Source organism: Sciurus carolinensis, chromosome 12 (assembly GCF_902686445.1).
Source record: "Sciurus carolinensis chromosome 12, mSciCar1.2, whole genome shotgun sequence".
NCBI lineage: Eukaryota > Metazoa > Chordata > Mammalia > Rodentia > Sciuridae > Sciurus > Sciurus carolinensis.
The window spans coordinates 111,037,964-111,058,615 of record NC_062224.1 but is presented as its reverse complement, the minus strand read 5'-3'; the positions used below and the strand labels follow the sequence as shown (position 1 = coordinate 111,058,615).

The following is a 20,652-nucleotide window of genomic DNA, read 5'->3' as shown; positions in this document are numbered from 1 at the left end:
CACAGAACCGCAGTCGAGAAACCAGGCGTTGAAGCCGGATGGAGCTTTGTATGAAGCTTGTCACCGAAGACTGGTACCCTCCCGCCTTCCTGCTTATCCCACTCTTCCCGCTGCTTGTTTAACCCCATTCTTTTCCCACAAGGGTACAAACTCTGGCAGGACGAGAGGACCTTGTCTAGCTTGCTACCCTCTCGTCCTCAGGGCCCACTGGTAACTGGTGACCCCTAACTTTGCTGAAGAAGTACATGAATGAATGCCTTTCAGAGGGCCAGTGGCCCGGAGCTCATGCTGAGCTAGAGCTCGGAACGTGACCTTACTTGAACATGGAATCTTTATGGGTATAATTAGTCAAAGTCATGGTTTAGGAATTAGGTATACCCCAAAAGCTCTTGGGTGAGACAAGGCAAGAAGTTTTGGAGGGGAAATGACTGGGTTTTGAGAGCCTAACCTGATCTGTGCATTAGTCCCCTGATGGGGATTAACTGAGTGGGCAGGTGGGGAAATGGCTAGGGCAGGTTGGGAGCATGGCTTTGGGGTGTATATTTGGTCCCTGGTGAGTGGAACTCATTACCACATCCCGAGCTGCTTTCCTTCACCACCCTCTTCTGCGGTGATGTTCTGCCTCACCTCAGGCCAAGAGCAATCGAGTTTGCCACCTACCGACTGAGGCCTTTAAAACCATAAGTCCCAAAATAAACTCTTCCTCTGCTAACTGTTCTTGTCATGTCTTTTGGTCACAGCAGTGAAAAAGCTGATTAAAACATGAGATCAATGGGAGTAGGGTGGATCCTAAGTCCAACCTGACTAGTATCCCTAAGAGAGGAGGAGAGGCCTCACAGAAGTCCTCACAGGGGCGAAATCTGTGGAAGATGGAGGTAGAACCTGGGGTGATGCAGCTCCAAGCCAAAGAACAGCATCTAGAAAGAAGCAGCCCAGATTCTTCCCCAGGGCCCTCTGAGGGAGTTCGGCCCTGCCAACACCTTGATTTTGAATTTCTAGCCTCCCGTGCTGTGAGAGCTATTGTTTTAAGTCATACAGACGGTGATAATTCTTAGAGAAGCCATTGGAAATTACTGCATGGTTGAGTAAGGTGTTTGAATACAGCGTAATAATCATACTATCCCATTGAAGTAAGTCTTTAATCAGAGTCGGGGAGAACTAGAAAAGCTTAGGAGACTGTGTAGTGCAATCTCCTTACTGTTCAAAAAAAAAAAAATAAAGAAAAAGATGAATGTAAAGGTAGGCCTCTTCCCGCTCTGTGAATATATTACAAGTCACACTTCAATCATTTTATAAAAATGCATTACAAAGTATATATAATTGTTAAAGTTTCATTAATCATGTTACTGATATTTGTGTAAGTAGATTTAAATCCCTATTTTAAAAGTCCTTCTTCCCTCTGTGATATTGCATAAATCCTCTAATTTTTCTTCAAAAGCAACTGATGTCAGAAAAAATGGATTTTTATTTATTTTAAGAAAATGAATTTTTAAAACAGTCATCCTTAAAGCTCAGAGTGTGGAGTCATGACAAAGGATAACAGAAAAAGACGAGAGTTTAGACCTGGCCTTGATTTCTAACCCTGACCAGTCTGTGCAAACCTAGTCAAGTCTCTATGCCTCGAACATTCCCCGCATAAAACAGCACACAAATATCTGTCCTGTCTTCCTCCGGGGTCAAAATAAGGACGTGCGGACAGAAGTGGGAAAAGCTCTGCCAACTTGAGGAACCGTCACGGCGAGGAGAGGCTGTTGTAATGCTGCCCACCCGTCCCCGCCCACCGGTCCCCATTAGGCCAGAACAAGGGCCGTTAATGCCAATAGGGGCCTTGGAAGCTAAAATCATTAAGCACTCAACACACATAATTCAAAGTACATTTTATATTACTAAACAGAAAAAGACACTTTTACAATTTATCTTACAACTCAACAAGGAGTTTTAAATTTATTTAGTGACTGTTTCGATGTCTCTTTACAATTTTTTGTAACATAATTGTCATTTCCATCCTGATCTTTATCTGCGTCATTGGCTTTCAAGGCTCTGATTCTGGCTGCCTGAGCATACGTCACTTAAGCTCCCTGTAGTATAATCTGCACCTACATGTCACAGTACTTAAGGACTGAAGAAGGTTTCCTATCCTCAAGTTATTAAGTAAACATGGGAAGAATGAAAGATGGAGTCTGGCTTCCCGTCAGCCAGCCTGTTTTCTTAAACTATGCTTGTATGTCATCAAAGCTAGATAAATCTATACAAATCAACACCAACACACCTACGGTGCACTGCAGGGTGAAAGTTCTACTGAAAAAAAAAGAAATTTTAGTTATGCCAGCCATGTCCCCAGCATTTCTAGTACTGTGAGCCAGGTCACAGGTCTCTGGTGAATACAGTTTCCTGCTGTATTTGGCAGCCAAGTCCTTGGAGGATGGCAGGAAATAATAAAATGAAGGGAAACAGAATCTGCCAGGTCCACGTGCTCCAAGTGTGTAATTTTAGATCTCCGGTCCCCTTTCAACCAGTCACTGAACCTCAGGACACTTCACAACCTCGTAAATTCGCTCTTCCTCCTCCTTTTGTTCTCTAATACAACCATAAGCTCTTAATTAGAAATCTTTATTCACAAATAATATAACTATTCCAAAGTGGATTTTTTAAAATATCCCAAACATTGCAGTAGAGAAATCCAGTCCATGAGGCTGTCTCAACGGCGACAAGCTCTCTGAGATGTGATGCCCACACACCACCAGGCAGACGTTCCAGGCCAGGACCCGTGCGTGGAGCACCCCCACGGGGGCAGTGACACGCCGTGGCATTCACAAAGCTGGCGGAACCACCTTCCGGGTCTGGACGTCGTCACACGGGCTGGTGTTCAGGGACTTTACCCAGGGACTCACGCTAAGAGCCCGGAATGAACCAGAGCCTTCTGGTTCCTGGTCCTGGGTACCCAGTTACACCTCAGTGACTCTCCCTAAAATCCGAGAAGATGTTTTGTATTTTTCCACGAGTGCTTTAGTCCCTTCGTGTGAAAAGACGCGGCCAGGCCATCGAAAGCCTGGGGACTACGGAGCAGGAGCCTGTGTGCTGGGAAGGCAGCCTCGGCCAGCTCTGCCCTGCGCCAACTCTGGGACCTGGGGAAACAGCCTTTCCCCTCCCCAGCTCAGGTTCTTGTCCTCCTTGTTTTCTGTCTCTCATGAAATAGTAGTAACAACACCGTGACCGCAGGACACCAGGGGGAGTGACCATTCCCCATAAATGAAGAATCCCTGGCTGCAGGGCTGCAGGTCGGCTGGGAGGGAAGGCAGGAGGGCAGCTGCTGCCAACAGAACTGGAAGGACAGGGGCCGGGCCCCCGGGCAGGGCGGGTCTGCAGGGCACCCGCAGCCAGGGACCCAGGCCGAAGCAGAGAAGAGGAAGATGACATCCCGAGCTCAAAACCAAGAGGCCTGCTGCCCACTTCCCGGTTCTCCTCTGTGCTGCGTGTGTCTGTGCGTGTGTCCCCGTGTGACACTCTCCGGCATAATTCCTATCCAAGTGATTCCACCCTGTTTTGAGTACTTGGGTCAGAACATACCCGTAGCTAAATTTTAGAAAATATCGTCACCGTGCAGACAGTGAGCACCGTTAGTCCCCTGGCGTTGTTCACCCTCCTCCACACAGATGAGCCCTTACTTCCTAAGAAACCGTCTTGGCCTCCACTCCAGGAGAGGGCTTAACAGGCGGATGGTTCATTGCACTGGGGTGCCCCCTAGTGCCCGAAGACTTCACACTCACCTTCTGTATTTGCCAATAAGTGGACCACACGAAAGAAGCAAGATTCCGAGAGGCAAGGATTTTAGTAATTGTCCCTATATTTTCTTCAGCATAGAAGAGAATGAAGTGTGTTCACTTAGCGTGACTCACAAGATTCAGGATGGGTGGGCCATTCTGAGCAACTTGCTGTTCCTGCCTGGAAAGCCTGCTGCCTCCCGCCTGCCCACCCCCGGACTTCCACCGCTCCTTCTAACATCAGCTGAAGCGTCCTCTTCCCCCCGTGTTCCTGGCTGGGTCCCTCCTCCCTCCTCTGTTCTTTCCACTGTCCTTTGGGCACGTCTTCACATGCCTAACACCTTTGGCCCCACCCTGAATCTTGACCGTTGAGCCAAAGAGTTCAAAAACCTTCTCTAATGAGTTTGTGTCTCCAAAGCCTCAAACAGTACCTGGTGCAAGCGAACACTTGGTGGAAGGAGTCTGAAAAAGGATGCCTTAAATAATAATAGGAGAAACCCTAGTAGAGGAGTGAGGAGTTCGGGTTAATTGACTAGTTTGGTGATGGCGAGCAATTCACCTACCCTCTCTGGGTTTCTGTTTTCTTATCCGTAAACAGACTACATCTAAGACCTGCTCAAGTATCTAATGATTCTGTGCCTTTTCATTAATACCTCCCTCAGGAATCTCAAAATACTTTATGGTGAATCAGCTTGCCACTTCAGTTTCTTTTTAATTCTCAAAGAGCTGCTTATGAAGAGCAAATTCAATTTACATTCAAAGTTATTTCATTTGCATGTCTGTCCTAAAAATAGAATTTCTTTAAAAAAAAAAAAGTTAGATTACATGCAGCTATTTAAACTGAACTAATCTGAGACAAGGTTTTTAAGGGAAATTCTTCTTTCTCTTCTTAAATGATACACAGAAAGGTGGAAGTTATAGCCTGAAACTTCATTCAGAAACTGTGAATTTTAATTCTGACTCTGACTGACAGAGAACTGTCTGACTTACTTTTCAAGAACCTCTAGCAGAAACAAAGGTAAGAGTGTCAACCTTTGACAGAGGGCTGAGAAATTGTAACTGAATGCCTGCACCTGCCATGGGCTATGATAAAAGTGTCAGATCTTGGAAGAGTCAGGCTATATCAGACCTGGAAGGCAAGGGCGAAGTTCACCAAAGCTTCTCACAGGCCAGCTTTTCGTCTGCCACCGATACCCAGCCTGAAGCTCCAGGAAGACGGGAAACCTGGCCTTTAAGTGACAGCCCCAGTAGGTTCTCCAATGCATGATCATTTTGGTGACAGAAGCGTTCAATTTTATAACTTGTGGGTCTTCTTCTAGGGCCTTCACTTCTTTCCTCTTTCTAAACAAGGTGTTTTGCTAACTCAGAGTAGGCTATTTAGATAAGTACAAGGAATATAAATCAAGTGTAGAAAAGTGTATTCATGCTAATTTTGTTTTCCCCAGTCCCTTTCTAAGAGCCAGGAAATCTCTAAACTCAGACACAAAAATCTGCTAACTCAAGCTTTGTATTTTTCAAATTCTCACACCCATTCTAAGGATACCATCAGCATACTCAGGATATTGAGCTGACGGAGGTCCTACTGGTCTTGGAGCCCAACTTCCTCTGTTACAGGTGAGATCAAGGCCCAAAAGGGAAGTGAGCTGTGTGAGGAGTGGGTACGGCAAGAGGGAGCTTTGTTGCTGGTGTCTCAAAAACATCTTCTGCTTTTCATGTGTGTCAATAAAAGTTAGCCAGTGGGTGAGAAGCGGGTGGCTGAATAACTCCATCGAAGGGAAAGTGACCGCCAAGTGGAGCTGGAAGCTCTGCCTGCATCTCTACAGAGCCCCCACGCAGGCGAGGATTTTCTGAGGCTAAAAGTTGAACCTGAGAAGTAAGGGGGAAAGCACGGTCGTGTTCCACAGACCTTTCTCCTTCGATGGAAGGATGGGTGAACGATGAGCATTCCCGCAGGGCTTTGCCTCCAGTGCACGTGGCGCATGGCTGGAGCAGCCTGTCTCAAGAAGGAGAGGGGTGTCTGCATCCCACCACCACCCACGCCCCAGCCAGAGTGCCAGGCGTTCTTGTGGAGTTTAAAAGATACAGTCTGTGACACTTTTCCAAGGGCTACTCTACAACCTTCTCTCTCTCTCTCTCTCTCTCTCTCTCTCTCTCTCTCTCTCTCTCACACACACACACACACACACACACACACGCAGCCACTGCTGCTGCCACCAACACTATTCCAGCGAGTCCCAGGTAACACCCACGCCACCCGTCCTGGCTGTCCTTCCCATGCTCGTGTAGAGAGCAAATGTGAAAGCCACTGTGCCGCCCCAGCTCCTTCAACAGTACTAAATGAAATAGATCACATTAGCTAAGACAGTCTAGCTGGAAAGCTGGAAAGAATCAAAGTCCATGTTAAGTGAACGATTTCAAATATCTGAGCAAAGCAAGAAAAAGTCTATATCCAGAATACATGGGCTCCTGTTTCTTGAACAAACGACACAAATACACCACCTATGTTCTTGCTTCCGTTTCTACACCAGAACCACAGAAAGCTGATTCTCTCTCAGGAACTGCTCACCACAAGTCCTGGGGCCCTGGAAGTCAGCTCTGGGCCCCGCGTCCCAGTCCCGCTGCAGAGCCGCTAAGTGACTTGTAGAATGGGCCTCTCTTTTTCCGGGGTTCCCAGGGCACTGAAAGCGCCAGGCGGCCCCAGACCCAGCAGGCCGGAGAGTGTGCTTCTCCTCCTATGTCTCCTGCCCGAGCCCTGATGCAATCGGCCAGCGTGCCTGGGCCACAGACCACAGGTCCCGGCGTCTTTGTCGTGTCACAGAGCAGGGAGCACAGTTCTGCGGTCGTTTGAAGAGCACTCCGGCTCCCAGACCCGGCAAGGCACGTAGCTGTGCTATTTTTGGTTACTCTGTTTGCTTTCTTCCCAGAAGAGCCTAATTCCGGTGTGTCTCGGGTACCCTGCCATGGACACACTCTGCCCCACACTCTCCCCAAGTCACCTACTTTAATTTCACCCAAAGGGCTGTGCACGGACAAGTGACCGTGTGGGGCGGCAAGGGGAGAGCAGGTGTGTGGCGCTAACCGGTCTGCTGGCTGTGTGTCACCCCAGCCACAATTCTCGAACTCAAAGTCACGAGCCCTTTCCGTGGTTCGGCAGTCACAAGCTCCTGCTCCCCCTGACCACCCTGCACCAAAAACCCCCATTTCCTGTAGGCAGAGACAAGCCCCGGCATTTACCAGGACTGCTCATCCTGGTTTGCTCGGGCCAGCTGGTCTGATGTGGCCATCAAAAGTAAGGCTCCTCAAGGTTCTGTAGAACTACAATACACACATCAAATAAAGCAGGAAAGGTTCCCATTGCCTCACCTTCACCCAGGAAGACGTTTATAACCCAAAGCAAACGTCCAGGGAAATCAGAATTATCAGACCAGCCCCAACAAAGGAAGCTGGGGAGACAGGCTTCACGCCTGTGATGAAGGGCACTCTTAAAGACTAATAGTATTTGTATATCTGAATAAATAAATAAGTAAGAAAAACGACGTGATCTAAGGGGAGTGTGGAATGACAGGGAAGAGCTGGGAAATGGGGGATGTATGAGGTGGGGCGTGCCAGACCACCCCACCCCACGATGTGTTGGACCAAGTGGGAAAGACGAAGCCATGTCTCTGTACAACGTAAAGGAGTTGTGATGGCAGAGACAGACTGGGAGAAAGAACACGGGATCCAGTCAGGGGGAAACGTGCGCACACAGGCAAACACACATGCGTGCATGCTCTGCTGCCCTTAAAATGCAAGGTCAGCTCTTTAGAAGAGCTCAGTGTCGACGCCTTCAGCATTGTTACAAAAGCAAAGCTCCTTGAGTGCCTGTGGAATTTTTGAATGTCATAGAAAAGCAGAACTGGCCTCTGTCTTCTTTCCTTTTTGTACAAATTCCCTCATCAGACACATTTTTACAGAATGGGTAGACCAGGTGTGGATATCAGTGACTCGAAGCTTCAGAGTGGCAGCTTGTGCAGGAATACCAGGACTCTTGCAAAAAGAAAAATCTAGAAGTAGTGCCTCTGCTCTACCTCCGATATGCCCTGCACTGCCGCTGCTAAAAGGAAGGAAGGAAAGGAGAGACATAGGATGCTTGACCACACTCTACAACCATTTGATAGTGAGGGGACATGGCAATTTTGGCATCCAATTATTTCCAGGTAACGTTTGCAGCTACTGCAGCTGCCACCAGCAGAGCCGAAGGGAGAAGGTGCCCAGTGGCGCATCTTACCTGAGGAGCAGAGCGGTACAGGCAGAAGAAGGTGAGGCACAGGAACAGCCCCAGCCCCTGAGCCACAGAAGCCACCAGTAATAGCTTGTTCCTCTGGCATCTTGACCGTGGTGTGTTTCCCACATTCTCATCCAGGGGTTGAGCCCCTTCCATCTCCACAATCTGGAAGCAGGGAAGATGCAGATGTGGCAAAGAGGAACCGGGGGAAGACAGAGCCTTCCCCACAGAGAAGGAGAGGAGCCCAAATAAAGTTCTCAATCAGAAGATAGACCAGGTCCCAGGGCCAGAGAGAAGAGGCGATTGAAAGAGCAGAGCGGACTCACTCAGCTTTAGCTTTGCAACTTTTGCAAGCAGGCGGGGGAACTCTTTGTGACTAATCTGAATTTCCCCTTTACTTTCTTTCTTTTTTTTTCCCTCAGGGCTAACAGGGAGTTGTTTTTGTGGCATTCCAGTTATGATTTGAGTGACTGTGAAATGACAGTCATAGGAGTGTGCTATTTTCTTAATTTCTCATTGCACCAGTTACCACTTTGTGGGTCACTTGATAAAGATCATCATCCGTTGATACGGGAGCTCACAGATCCCTTCCTCAAGGTATCTTCAACCACAGGAGACACTTAAGGAAAATGTTGGGCTGAGAGCCTTCTCTCTGTGATGTCACTCAACACTGAGCCAATTTTAGGGACTCAGAACAAAAGCACATTTTTGAAATGAAAAAGACAAAAAAGAAAATAGGAAAGTGGATCATGTGGAAATAAGGAGTAAGAGCCTCCAGTTCAATTAAACTAGTATTTATTGAGCTTCCACGTGGTGCAGACACTGTGTTGGATGGCCCTGCTGTTTTTTTTTTTGTTGTTGTTGTTGTTTTGTTTTGTTTTTTTTTTTTTTTTTTTCTTACTAAAACCTTTCAGGCAAATTCAGGAGACACATAGTTAATTTTTTGCATACCGGAAAAGAAGCAGAAGTATATCCTGGATTTTCTCCCTTCCCTCCACTTATATCCCCCTATGTATAATTTTTGCCCAAGGGGACAAAAGTGTAGATTCAGGTTATTCCTTTCTTTGGGCTGTGGCTGGACTCAGAACTTGGAAAGTAAAAATATCCTAGCAATAGACTCACTTAGCCTTTATCACTGAAATAAACAGTGAAATGAAATAAGTGACGAAATCCGAACGTCAAGTTCATATTGGTAAATATTTGTTGATTATTTAAAATGGGTCCAGTGCTGTACTGGAAAACTCAGGGGTGTTGGGCAGGGCCTGTTTACGACAGACTTCTGTCTTCCTTCTGTGGGAAAATATGTCCCTCTGAGCTCCCTACTGAACATTCAGCAGATATTTAAAGGAAGAAGGGAGAGAGGAATATTTTGGATATTGGCAATATGTTATTATATGTAACTTTGCTTCACCAAAAATGGATATGAGGCAAATTCAAAAGAGAAACAGTTTGTAAGAAATGCAAAGTAATTTATTGCAGTATGAATCAATTAAAATAACTAAATACCTTCACTACAATAATTATGCCTTGCAATTGGAGAACATATCAGTCTTCAGAAGTTCAAGGTTTTATCTGAAAGATAAGGTAACTAAGTCACGGTATCAAGACTCCAAGACAGAACTAGAAACTAACTTCCATCTAAGCTGCTTTGTAACAGTTATTCCCATGAACAAAGTATGTGCAAAATACAGGCGACAAAGACCAGAGTCAAAAGGAAAACCAGTGTGCAAAGCCCACTTCTTGTGTCGTAGCTAACACTTACATACAAGCATTAGAATCAGTAACCATTTACTCATTTATTTTCAAAAAAACGATTAAAAGACGCAATAGCAAAATAGCCTGAAATACCAATAGAAACTAGAGAGCAAAAGAAGTAGTAAAAGCTACTGAGCTGAAAATCAGAGAGCATGTTTTCCACTGACTGCCAAAATGATGAGCAAACATTTACAGGACCCAGTCTGGGCCGCACACAGGGTCCCTCACTGTCAGCATCGCAGTTTCTAGAAGAAAAACTGACAAATGCTGTTAGTCTTTGCAAACAGTAAAGACTGTGCAGCAAAATGAATTTCCTCATCCCAAGAAAGCAGTCAACTGAAGCAACTGGACCTGGTCTCTCCCTCGCCTCGGCCTCCTCCTGCCGGTTCCTCCCGGTGTAGGCTTTGCTAAGTTTCTGATACTCTACATTTAACTGTATCTTTCTTTTCCTCTCTCGCTCTCTTTTTTAATCCCATTCTCTCCACTTTTTTACATTCTTGTGAGAAAGGAAAAAGAAAACGCAAACGCTTCAAAAACTAGAAACAGGGCTGGAAATTCCAGGACTACGTGAGTGTTCCAGAATGCACCAGGGAGCTGTCCTAGCATTTGAACACACTCATGAAACCACCACCAGAGACTTTATTGACGGGTTTTCAGCCTGGGGCAGATGGGCAGAGTCTTCCTCCTTGAAAATGGTATTTTCTTTATTTTTTTTTTTAAAGCAAAGTTGAAATGTTTTTAAAGGGGTAAAGTATGTTACTGAATCTCTGGGTAAATATTTTAAAGCATCTCAAAAAGATCAAATACATACACCAGAACAAACTAGCCCTGGGATGAAGCCTCAAGAGGACAAATAAGCCAAAGTGATCATTTGTTCATTGACTGTCTAAGGAAATAGTGATTTCAAGCCTATAGAAAAGTATGGACAATTTAAAAAAAGAAAAAGAAAAGAAAAAACTTTGACAACTGACAAAATACCACACGTTCAAAAGACAGCAAAAACTTTTGGGGTTGCTTTGGGGGATTTTGTTTTGCTTTTTTTGTTTTGTTTTGCTGCCTTTGGTATTTGGGGGGTTTTTGTTGGTTGGTAAAATCTGCACCAAGTCGTCATTTGTCCATTAAACAAGATTGAGCCTGGTGCCCACATCCCAATGTTGGAAAAAAAGGCGTGAAGACAACACTTCTCCATCCTTGAGGTCACAGACAGGAAGGCAGGATCCACAGCCCGGAAGTGCAGAGCACAGGTGGGAGGGAGGGGCACAGGCGCAGGTGCCAGTCTAGACTGGAATTAAGGCCAGGCAGCTCCCTTGAGGTGAGTCAGGTAAATCTTGGGAAAACCAGGCCCAGTCTGGTCCCACAGGGGCTGGGAGGGCAGCGGGCAGGAGTAGGGATGCAGTCTGGGCAGGCCTTGCCGTGTGCCGAGCTGCCGGGAACTGCCGCTGGGGAGGAGGGTGGCTGCCCTGAGGAGCCGTTCGGAAGGGACTTTGTTATCAGTGAAGCACTTTGGACTTCCTCTGAAGGAGCTGAGGAAGCGCGGAAGGTTTGAAGTAGCATGTGGTAGGCTTGCATTTTCGGGGGACAGTCCTCTAAGTGCAACGGAAATGCCAGGGTTGGATGGAGGCAGCCAGTGGGAGATTGCCAGGGCTCACTGTGCCAGCTGAGGGAATGACCAGACCTCAAATCCCACCATGAGCCCCGCCAGCCCCTCGTCCTGCAGGAGAGGCTTCCCCCTGCAAGAAGCCGCACCTTCTCTTCCCGCAAAGGTGTGCTCTGCCTCCCAAGCGCTGAAGCAAAGGGTGGCATCCTTGTCGATGATGACTGCTTTTCTAATTCACAGGCCCGGGGGGCACTTTGCTCCAATTCACACAAAATCCAAGTATGAGCTGGGGCTGTCCTTGGGCTTGCAGTAAGTGAGAATCGATGAGGTCTAAGCAGCAGGGAGGATGATGAGCGACCACACGTACAGTGGCTTTCCACTCAGCCAACATTCCTCTGGTCTTCGGGCCACCTCTGAGCACATCCAGGGAGTTAGAGCTTAGCTTTCCCCTGGACAGGACGGGCTGATGTGGGAAGTTACAGAAACAAACACTTCAAATGTCAAAAGCCTCATTTGCCCTCTGCCTCCTCAATCTGCTCTTGATCTTCATGTCACTGTCCTGGTTAATGGTTTTGCCACTCAGGGGCCTCAGAACCCCAGAACCAACTCTGGCTCTTCTTTGTCCCTGGTCAGTCACTTTGCAGAGCCAGCCTGGGGAAGCCCTCCGCACTCCTTCTCTTTGCCGTTCCTCTCATCTGAGTTCTTATTCCTCCTCACTTGAGCTCCTAAAGGAAGCCAGTTAGGAAGCCTTTCTTCCCACTGTGGTTCTCACTGGTCTCCAATCCATTCTGCTCTGGCAGGCTTCTTACCCTCAGCGAGGTCATGCTCCTATCAAGGGCTTCCACCACATAAGGGACAACATGGAAACTCTATTCCTTCTATTCCAGGTTATTTTGCTATTAATGAGCCTCAGATACCCTTACCCTCTATTTCTGCCCGTCAAAGCCCTACAATCCACACACTTCTTCGTGAAGGGCTGCTTGTGAGCTAGTGAGCTTGCACAAGAACACTGTCAGGGGACTCTGCCCTTGGGTGCAGGGTTGATGGCATCCATGGATCCCAAAGTCTAGTTCAGCTTCAGATGCACCTGAAGGATCTGGAAAGATTCACATTCCTAATCCCTCCTCTCTACACAATCTAATTCCTTAGATTTGAAGTGGGGTCTTGGAAGCTGTATTACTAAAAGATTCCATAAGAACCAAATCTGTGGTCCCAAATGACCACTGAAGGTCTCCCTCATTGTTACACTTCTATGGTGGGAAGCCTTCCCAGGGTCCCCCCAAGAACTCAGCTTTTTTCACCCTTGTGTTGAAAACATTTGTTAAGCTAAGTTATGTCTTTTGTACCTGTTTGAATCTCCGTCAGTCTCCCACAGGATACTGTAGGCTCCCCAGGCGAGGAGGGCTACACTGTATCCTCACAGGGACAGAAGCAGCTTTCTCTATTTGCCAGAGCAGGTTGAAGGGCACAATCCACAGGGGAGGAAAGAATGAGAGACTGAACGATACCGAAAGTGGCACTATTAAACCCAGAGCTTTCTGAGTTGCTGGACTTTGATCTTAGATTTGAAAGATTAGTGAATCTGAAATGTGTACTCTTCATTGAAACCAGACATACACAATTAGTTCGAATGCAAATGTGAACGCTATAACAACATTCCACTTGGGTTTCAGAATCATTAGCCCCTTACTTGTCAACTCCTTTTCTTCCAGTGCTGATTTTCCCTTTCATTCTTCATGCCGCTTGGTACTTTTTTTTAATAGCGTGCATTGACCACAAGCAGTTATTTTAGGGCATGATGATAGATTCTAAAACCCAGTGGGACAAAACAGCCACAGATATTTTTCTCTGTGCCCATGAAGTACCCTACCATCAGGGAAAGCAAGCATTATGGTCAGGATATGAGGATATGGGGTGCTACTAGTTTCTGGTGGGTAGAGGCTGGGGGTGCTAAACGTCCCACTCCTGTGCTCATGCAGAGGGTGAAATGATTAGATTCCAAGGGCTGCAACCTAATCGGTGGGTTAATCCACCTGACAGATTCATTAATTTTAATTACGGGGTGGTAACAGTAGGCAGGTGGGGGTGGCTGGAGGAGGTGCATCGCTGGGGGAGGGGTGCAGCCTTGGAAAACTATATATGTCGCCCCTGCTCTTCCAGCTCTCTCTCTGCTTCCTGGCTGCCGTACACTGAGCAGCTCTTCACCGCCTGCCCTTCCACCGTGAGGTTCTGCCTCACCTCAGGCCCACGGCAATGGAGCCAGCTGACCTTGAACTGACCCTCTGAGACTGGGAGCCAAAACAAACTTTCCCTCCTCTAAGTTGCTCTCATCAGGACTTTTGATCACAGTGACAAAAAGCTGACTGACAGAGCAAGTATTTACAAAGGCCCTCGTGAATTTTAAATTGTGTACTTAAAATATGTATGCAAGGCCAAGAACGCATAAAAATATGCCAGTACATTTTTTCAACTCAAAATAGAATATGGACTATTTTCTTTTGTAAAAAATCAATTTCATCATAATGAAATATAATTACATCCAACAAACTGCATGTATCCAAAGTGCACAATAGACGAGTTTTAACATTTGTATAGCTCGTGAGACACTAATACAGTGAACCTTTATGCATCTTCAAAAGGTGACTACGTGAAATATTAGTGATCGTAACAGCAGACCTACACTGAGTACACAAGACATGCATCTTCCCTTGTTTCCAAACTATATTAAATTGAGTACAAGTTGGACTTAGTACACACTGGTGGTTGTCATCCAAGGTTTAGATTTGTCCCCCAGGGGTCATCTGACAATATCTAGGGACATTTTTGGCTGTCTGGACTGAGGGTGGGGTGCTGCTAGTTTCTGGTGGGTAGAGACTGGGGGTGCTAAACGGCCCAGACAGGAAACCCCGCCCCCACACACGAAGGACGACCAGCCTCAAACGGCATTAGTGCTGAGGTTGAGAACCCTGCGGTGATGTACCCACATCCAGAAACGAGGTGAACCAATGTCCACTCCCTGCTGATTGGCCTGTCTGAAACTTCTCTCTAGTGTCCCACAGCCACTCAGAGGCTTTCCTCATTTTGCAGTTGAGAGAATTTGAGACTTAGAGAGATGAACTAATGCAGCCAAGGTCACAGGACCAGTACACGGCAGAGCCGAGATCCGAATCCAGGTCCCTTCACTCTGTAGCCTGTTTTAAACTGTGTGACATTACTGGTCTTTTAAAATGAAAATAAAAGCTCTGTGTCTGACCTGGGCACCCAGCAAGCAATCAATACATCTAAGAAGGTCTTAGCAGTCCAAATACACACAGTCACTAATCCAGTAAGACATAACAATGTTTTCCTATCTTCTAGATCCTTTTTCCCACTCAAATTTTCAGTGAGTGAAAATGTTTATCTCGTGCAGTGTCTTTCACTCAGTTCTCCAGGGACTGCTGCAAGTTTGTTAAAACCACTTCAATAACACTGGGAACTAGAGTCATGAGCAACTTAATCACGACAGTGCTCGGATTCACACCAAGAGCCTCTGGGTTTGTCTGGCCATCTCCACATAGTGCTACAGAGTGGACATTTGAGCCCCCAAAGTTTATGTTGAAACCCTAACCTTTAATGGAGTCTTTTGAAGTAATTAGGTCATGAGGGTAAGGCTTGTGGGATTTGGTGCCTTTATAAGAAGAGACACCCCAAGAACTCATTATATCTATCTATCTATCTATCTTATCTATCTATCTGTCTATCTATCTATCTATCTATCTTATCTATCTATCTATCTCTGCCAAGTGAGGACACAGTAAGAAAAGGGATGTCTGTGTGCCAGGAAGGCAGCCTCACAGAATCCCATCACCCTAGGTCCCTGACCTCAGTCACAGTTTTGAGACTGTGAGAAAATAAATTGCATCCCGTCTGACACTGTGCAAGCAGGCCAAGACGTCTGGAAATCGTAAAGTTGTACCACAAGAGCACCGTTTCTTGATCTCTCTCTGTTCCTACATTCAGATAGATCCGCTCTGTGATAAGAAGAGTTTTACCTTGTTATCTTCAACGCCCTCGTAAGGAACCATTTTCTTATATGCCCTTCCTCCGTGACAGTTAGAATGAAATAACCTATATAACACACTCAGCAACAAGCCTAGACAGGATGGCTACGAAGCAAACGTCATTGTGTTTATATATATATAACTTTTTTAAAGCCTGTAAAGATGTTTCCATGTGAATTCCTGCACCAACCACCTCTTGAGGATGTCTTCAGGTCCACCTAGCAACATCCGGTCTGCCCAACAGCCACAGGGAGAGCGTGGCTTCCCTCATTTTGCAGTTGAGAGAATTTGATGTGTAAAGGTGTAAACTTTTACCCAAATCACTGAATACTTCAGTTTCCTTAATTTCAAAATGGGACGATGGGACTCACCTCGTGGGGTGCTGCAGGGCGAGGTCTTGCTCGTGAAAGGCACACGGTACTTCTGAGGACAGCAGCACCAGCTCACCCGAGCTTGTTAGAAATGAAAAACCCCAACCTCACTCCAGGCCTACCAAATCCGAATCTGTATTTTAAAAAGATTTGCATCTACATGAAATTTAAAAAGCACTGAGCTAAAGCATTGACAGAAGGGTCAAGTGGTTGGTGAAGACTGAGGGCAGGTCCCTGACACACTAGAAACTTCCTTCCGTACCTGGGGTATGGCTGAACCCCTCCCCTGCCCCAGGCTTCGGCAGGGACGGGGCTCCTGGTGCACAGACCCACCTGCATCTATGCACCCAGCTCACTCCTTCGTCCCCTTTTCCCCAGGCCAGGGGATCTCTGGGTGATTTGAGTGGCACCAAAGCCTTCCACTTACTCATATGTTTCCTGCTTCCCTCTGGGCCTGAGATTTTGAAACTCAAAGGTCGGGAGAATCCTTTTATCTGTTTAGTGTTCACCCTTTCCTTCTCCCAAATTAATGAGCATAGGCAAGTTGGGAGTGACGGGAAATAGCCAGAGGGGAACATATTACCAATTCCGAAATATTGTCCTATCACTGAAAGAGCCACAGAAATTTGTTCCTGAGGACCAGAGACTGAGTGGGATGAAGAGAAAAAGAGCAATGGGTCTTGACTCTCTCTCTCTCTCTCTCTCTCTCTCTCTCTCTCTCTCTCTCTCTCTCTCCTACTTCCTATCTTCCCACTCAGTATCACTATGTGGGTTCTCGCATTCCCACCACCCTAAACTGTGCTTCAAAGTCTTTGGGGGCATGTCTTTTCTGCAAAAATCACACACACACACACACACACACACACACACACACACACACATTGGCAGACACCCTGCCTCTATATGCAACTCTGAAACAGATCTACACTCCCTGCCTCATTAGTGACCCAGAAGCTCAAAGGGTGCCCTGCTGGGAATAGCCAAGACTCCAGGTCCCCATCCCTTTTCCCAGAGATCAAGCCTATTCTCCTCCACTTCACTTCCTGCTGCTCTGGGCTCAGTCCGGAGAAAGTAGATCAGTCTGACCTGTGCGGGAGTGATGTCGCAGGGAGGACTTCTCGGTGGAGAGGCTCCAGCCTGGCCATCTCCACATCCTCCGCACACGCCCAGCACCGACCCCAGGCTGAGCTCAGAGGGTGCGCAGAATTAGAGCAGACGTGGGCTCTGCCTCTCCCGCCCTTCCCTCCTCCCTTCCAGCTCCTTGGCTCCCGGCCTTCCTCCAGTCCCACCTTGCTTTCATTCTTGGCACTTGGTAAAGTCTGAAGATCTACATGGAAATTGAAGTTTTGCTAATTCTCACTGGACAAGTTACTTAACCTTCCAGCCTTCATTTAGTCGTCTACTAGAGGAGTAAGGTAGATAGAAACATGCTTGTAAATACAAATATTAACATACGAGGGGTTGAGAGTTTGATACAAGTCAGCAGTGATTGTGAGTCGTCATTATTATTGCTTGAAATAGAACATTGAAAGAGCATTTACCCCACAGACACTGCAAAACTCTGCAAAAAAGAGAATTTTTTTTTTCATAGAGCTGTTTCACCAGCACATGAGTAGGTTAGTCCCACACATTGAGATGTTAATAGTTTGGGCCCATTAAGGTAAAAAATATTAAAATTCATTTCACTTGTTTCTTTTTGCTGTTTCTTCATATGACTATGAATTTTTTGAATTGCATTGTGATATTTGTACTGGCGAGAGCTGGCTGGGTGGCCGCTGGCCCGCCGGGTGGGATGCTCCCTCACTCCCAGGGTGGTCCTCAGGGACCCGGCACATACGTGGGCTCAGGCTGATGCTGTACTGCTGCCGGTCCTCCCCAGGCCACCACTCCTCCTGAGTCTCCAGGCCCCTGGCCTGCTGCGGTCACTTTGACATTCCTGACTGGCTACTTCCCTCTTCCTGTGTGCTGTGGGGTGGGTCCCCTCCTCAACTACTAGAAATGCTACTCGCAGCTCCCAAGCGCCCAACACCCCATTTCAAAAGCTGCGTGGACTTTCCCACCATCTCCAGGTGCCAGTGGAAGGGCCGACTCAGGCCCACAGTGTGGGACAGGGAGCCCAGCTCCTTTCACTCAGAATCCCCTCTTGGTTTGCATTCTCTCGACGCTGGCTAGGACCCAGTCTTCTATCTCTGTCCCAGACATGAGGGACAAAATCCCAACATACAAAATAGTGACCCCTAGGATGTCTCCCAGCTGCCCGTACCTCCAGCCTTGCACCATGTTAAAGCTCATCCATTACACAGGAAATGGGGTTCTGTCATTACAAGGTACAAAAAGAAAATGATTTTTTTTTTTATTTCCAACAATATTTTACGCTTTTACTTCCTGCTTAGAAAAAGAAAAGGTAAAAGCATTTTCTTTATTTGTATAGGGGATAGATTAATACTAAAAATTCACATCAGCAATAAGAAGCTTGCCACAGACCTAACAGAACACAGAGGACAGGCCACAGACTAAAGAGGAAAGTACCAAGTAACCACAAAGTGGACGCTGTCTCCCTCCCCTAGTCCCCACTCACTTCCTGGTGGGAGGACCAGCTAGGCAGAGGATGGGAGCCAATGCCAAGTATAGTGGATTCAAATCCTCTTCACTTCCCAAAGGTGATAGGGTTTTCACTGATGTAAAGAGAATTCTCCAGAGCCCAGTAAGAAGCATTTGCTTTTAGACCATCTCACAACACCTGGATTTCCCCAAGGAAATGAGTGTCTATTTACCTTTAAAGGTCATATGGCCAAACTTTTCTAAACAAAGGGATTTGGTTCAAACAGACTCTGCTAGAGAAATCTCCAATGACTTTTACATATCTCTTGGGGATTAAAAAGTTAAAATAACAAATGAATTTCCTTCTAGTACACTCCCCACCCAGATAAAATTCTTTTGCCCAGACCCCAGAACTTAGAATATTTCTTCAAAAACTTGATAAGCCTGTTTTAGATATAAGATAGGTGCTACCCATAAGCTTTGAATTTTGCTTGCTTTGTTCTTTTATTTATTCATTCTTAAAAGCAATTTTATTTAGTTCCTACTAAAGAGTAGATATGGTTTCTGGTCTCTTAGAGTTTACATTACTGTAGGAGAAAACAGACAATAAACTTGTGCACAAATAATCTTAGTGCTAAATGTTTGAACTAAATGTTTGTGTCCCTCCAAAATTCTCGTTTGTTGAATCCCTAATCCCCAATGTGATGGAACTTTGAGATGGGACCTTTGGAAGGTGATTAGATCACCAGGGTGGACCCACAGGTGAGATTAGTGTCACATAGAGAATTAAGAAAGAGAATCTCTCAGCTATGGAAGAATACAGCAAGAAGGTGTCCATCCGTAAACCAGGAAGAGGGCCCTCACCAGACAACAAATCTGCTGACGACTTGTTCTTGTGCTTCCCAGTCTCCAGAACTGTGGCCCATAAATGTTAGTTGTTTAAGCCACTGTCTACATAATTCTGCTATAGCAGTCCAAGCCAAGATTTTTTAGGTAGTGATTTTCTCTCTCTCTCTCTCACACACACACACACACACACACACACACACACACCTACAGGGTAACTCTGGACAGGGACAGGAAGCATCATCCTTTGGTGATTTTGTCACCCAAGGCCTTGCTGAGGTGGTGATAGCCGAGCAAAGCGTCAATGGGTCAGTCATGGAAAGTGCTGGAAGAACTACATTCTAGGTTGCAGTACCAGTGAGCCGAAGAGCCCTAAGGTAAAAATAAGTTTGGCATCTTGAAGAAAAGAAAGTGACTCTGGCACAACTGGATGGGTAAGGGGCAAGCGAGTGGACAGGCACAGCATCGGCAGGTAGCCAGGGCTCACGGAGTGGAGCCTGGTATGGTGGGCTTTCAGGAAAGTTATTGGAAGTTTTCAAATAGGGAGAGATTTTACAAAGAGAAGTTATACCAGATTTGCCTTTGAAAAGCCAGCAGACTCTGTGTGGCAAAGAGACTTCCGTGGGACAGGAGTAAGGCAGGGAGGCGACCTGGGAGTCTACTTCAGCCGTCCAGGGAGAGTGCTATGCCCTGACTGTGGTGTGGCGGCAGAGACTGAGACGAATCCTCAGATTCAAGAAGTACAGTGGAGGTAGAGCAATGAGACTTACTGGATCAGACACAGTAAGCGGAGGACTCCAAGGACAGCTTCTGGTCATCCCGCCGAGGTGGTGCCATTCACCAAGCACCTGGGAGCAGACAGAAAAGTAGTTTGCAAATCAAGAGCTCTGTGTTGCCTCACTCCTTGTTTAAACACCAAAATTATTTTCCAGGCACAGAGAGTGTGTGTAACTTAGCTGAGATCACCTGGGTAACCCATTCTACGTGTGTTTTCCTTTACGCAACAGATCAGAGGCTAGGACTGCTGAATTCTAATCCCAGGGCCACCATCGATTAGCTGCATGACCCTTTGGCAAGGCACTTAATCTCTCTAGGCCCTGATTTCTCGCCTCTTGTTCAGAGTTTACGTAAGGGTTAAGTAGATAGGTGGGCAATGTGTATGACATAGTTTTTATGAACTTTCAATAAAGGTGATCAGGTCATCTCCAAAGCCAGGACTGTAAGAGTTGTAGGTCTCAGACTTACTTCAGTTGAAAGAACCCACCAGGAGGCATATTTTCTCTGTGCCCCTGGACTTCTTCCTCACTGTTATGACTGCCACCAAGTGAGAACCCGCAGGTCTGTGGTGGTACTCTCCACAGGTGGGTGGACAGAGGCTACTGACTGAAACCTGAAAGGAGCCAAGGAAAGGAAATACAGGCAAGATCTGAAAACTCCACCAGGGGGGTCTGAAAGGGCCAAAACAGAAAAGCCCCAA

At 46.6% G+C, this 20,652-nt stretch overlaps 1 protein-coding gene across 1 annotated transcript in view; it reads right to left on the bottom strand.

The window, feature by feature from the left end:
• Nucleotides 1–20,067, bottom strand: part of Tnfsf4 (TNF superfamily member 4) — a 30,096-nt gene extending 10,029 nt beyond the window's left edge. The window contains exons 1-2 of the mRNA XM_047520885.1: nt 19,946–20,067; nt 8,029–8,190 (exon numbers count right to left, since the gene is read on the bottom strand). Coding sequence (XP_047376841.1) covers nt 8,029–8,190; nt 19,946–19,993 — 210 coding nt within the window. The 5' untranslated portion in view covers nt 19,994–20,067. The remainder of the gene's footprint in view (nt 1–8,028; nt 8,191–19,945) is intronic.
• Nucleotides 20,068–20,652: the final 585 nt, after the last annotated feature.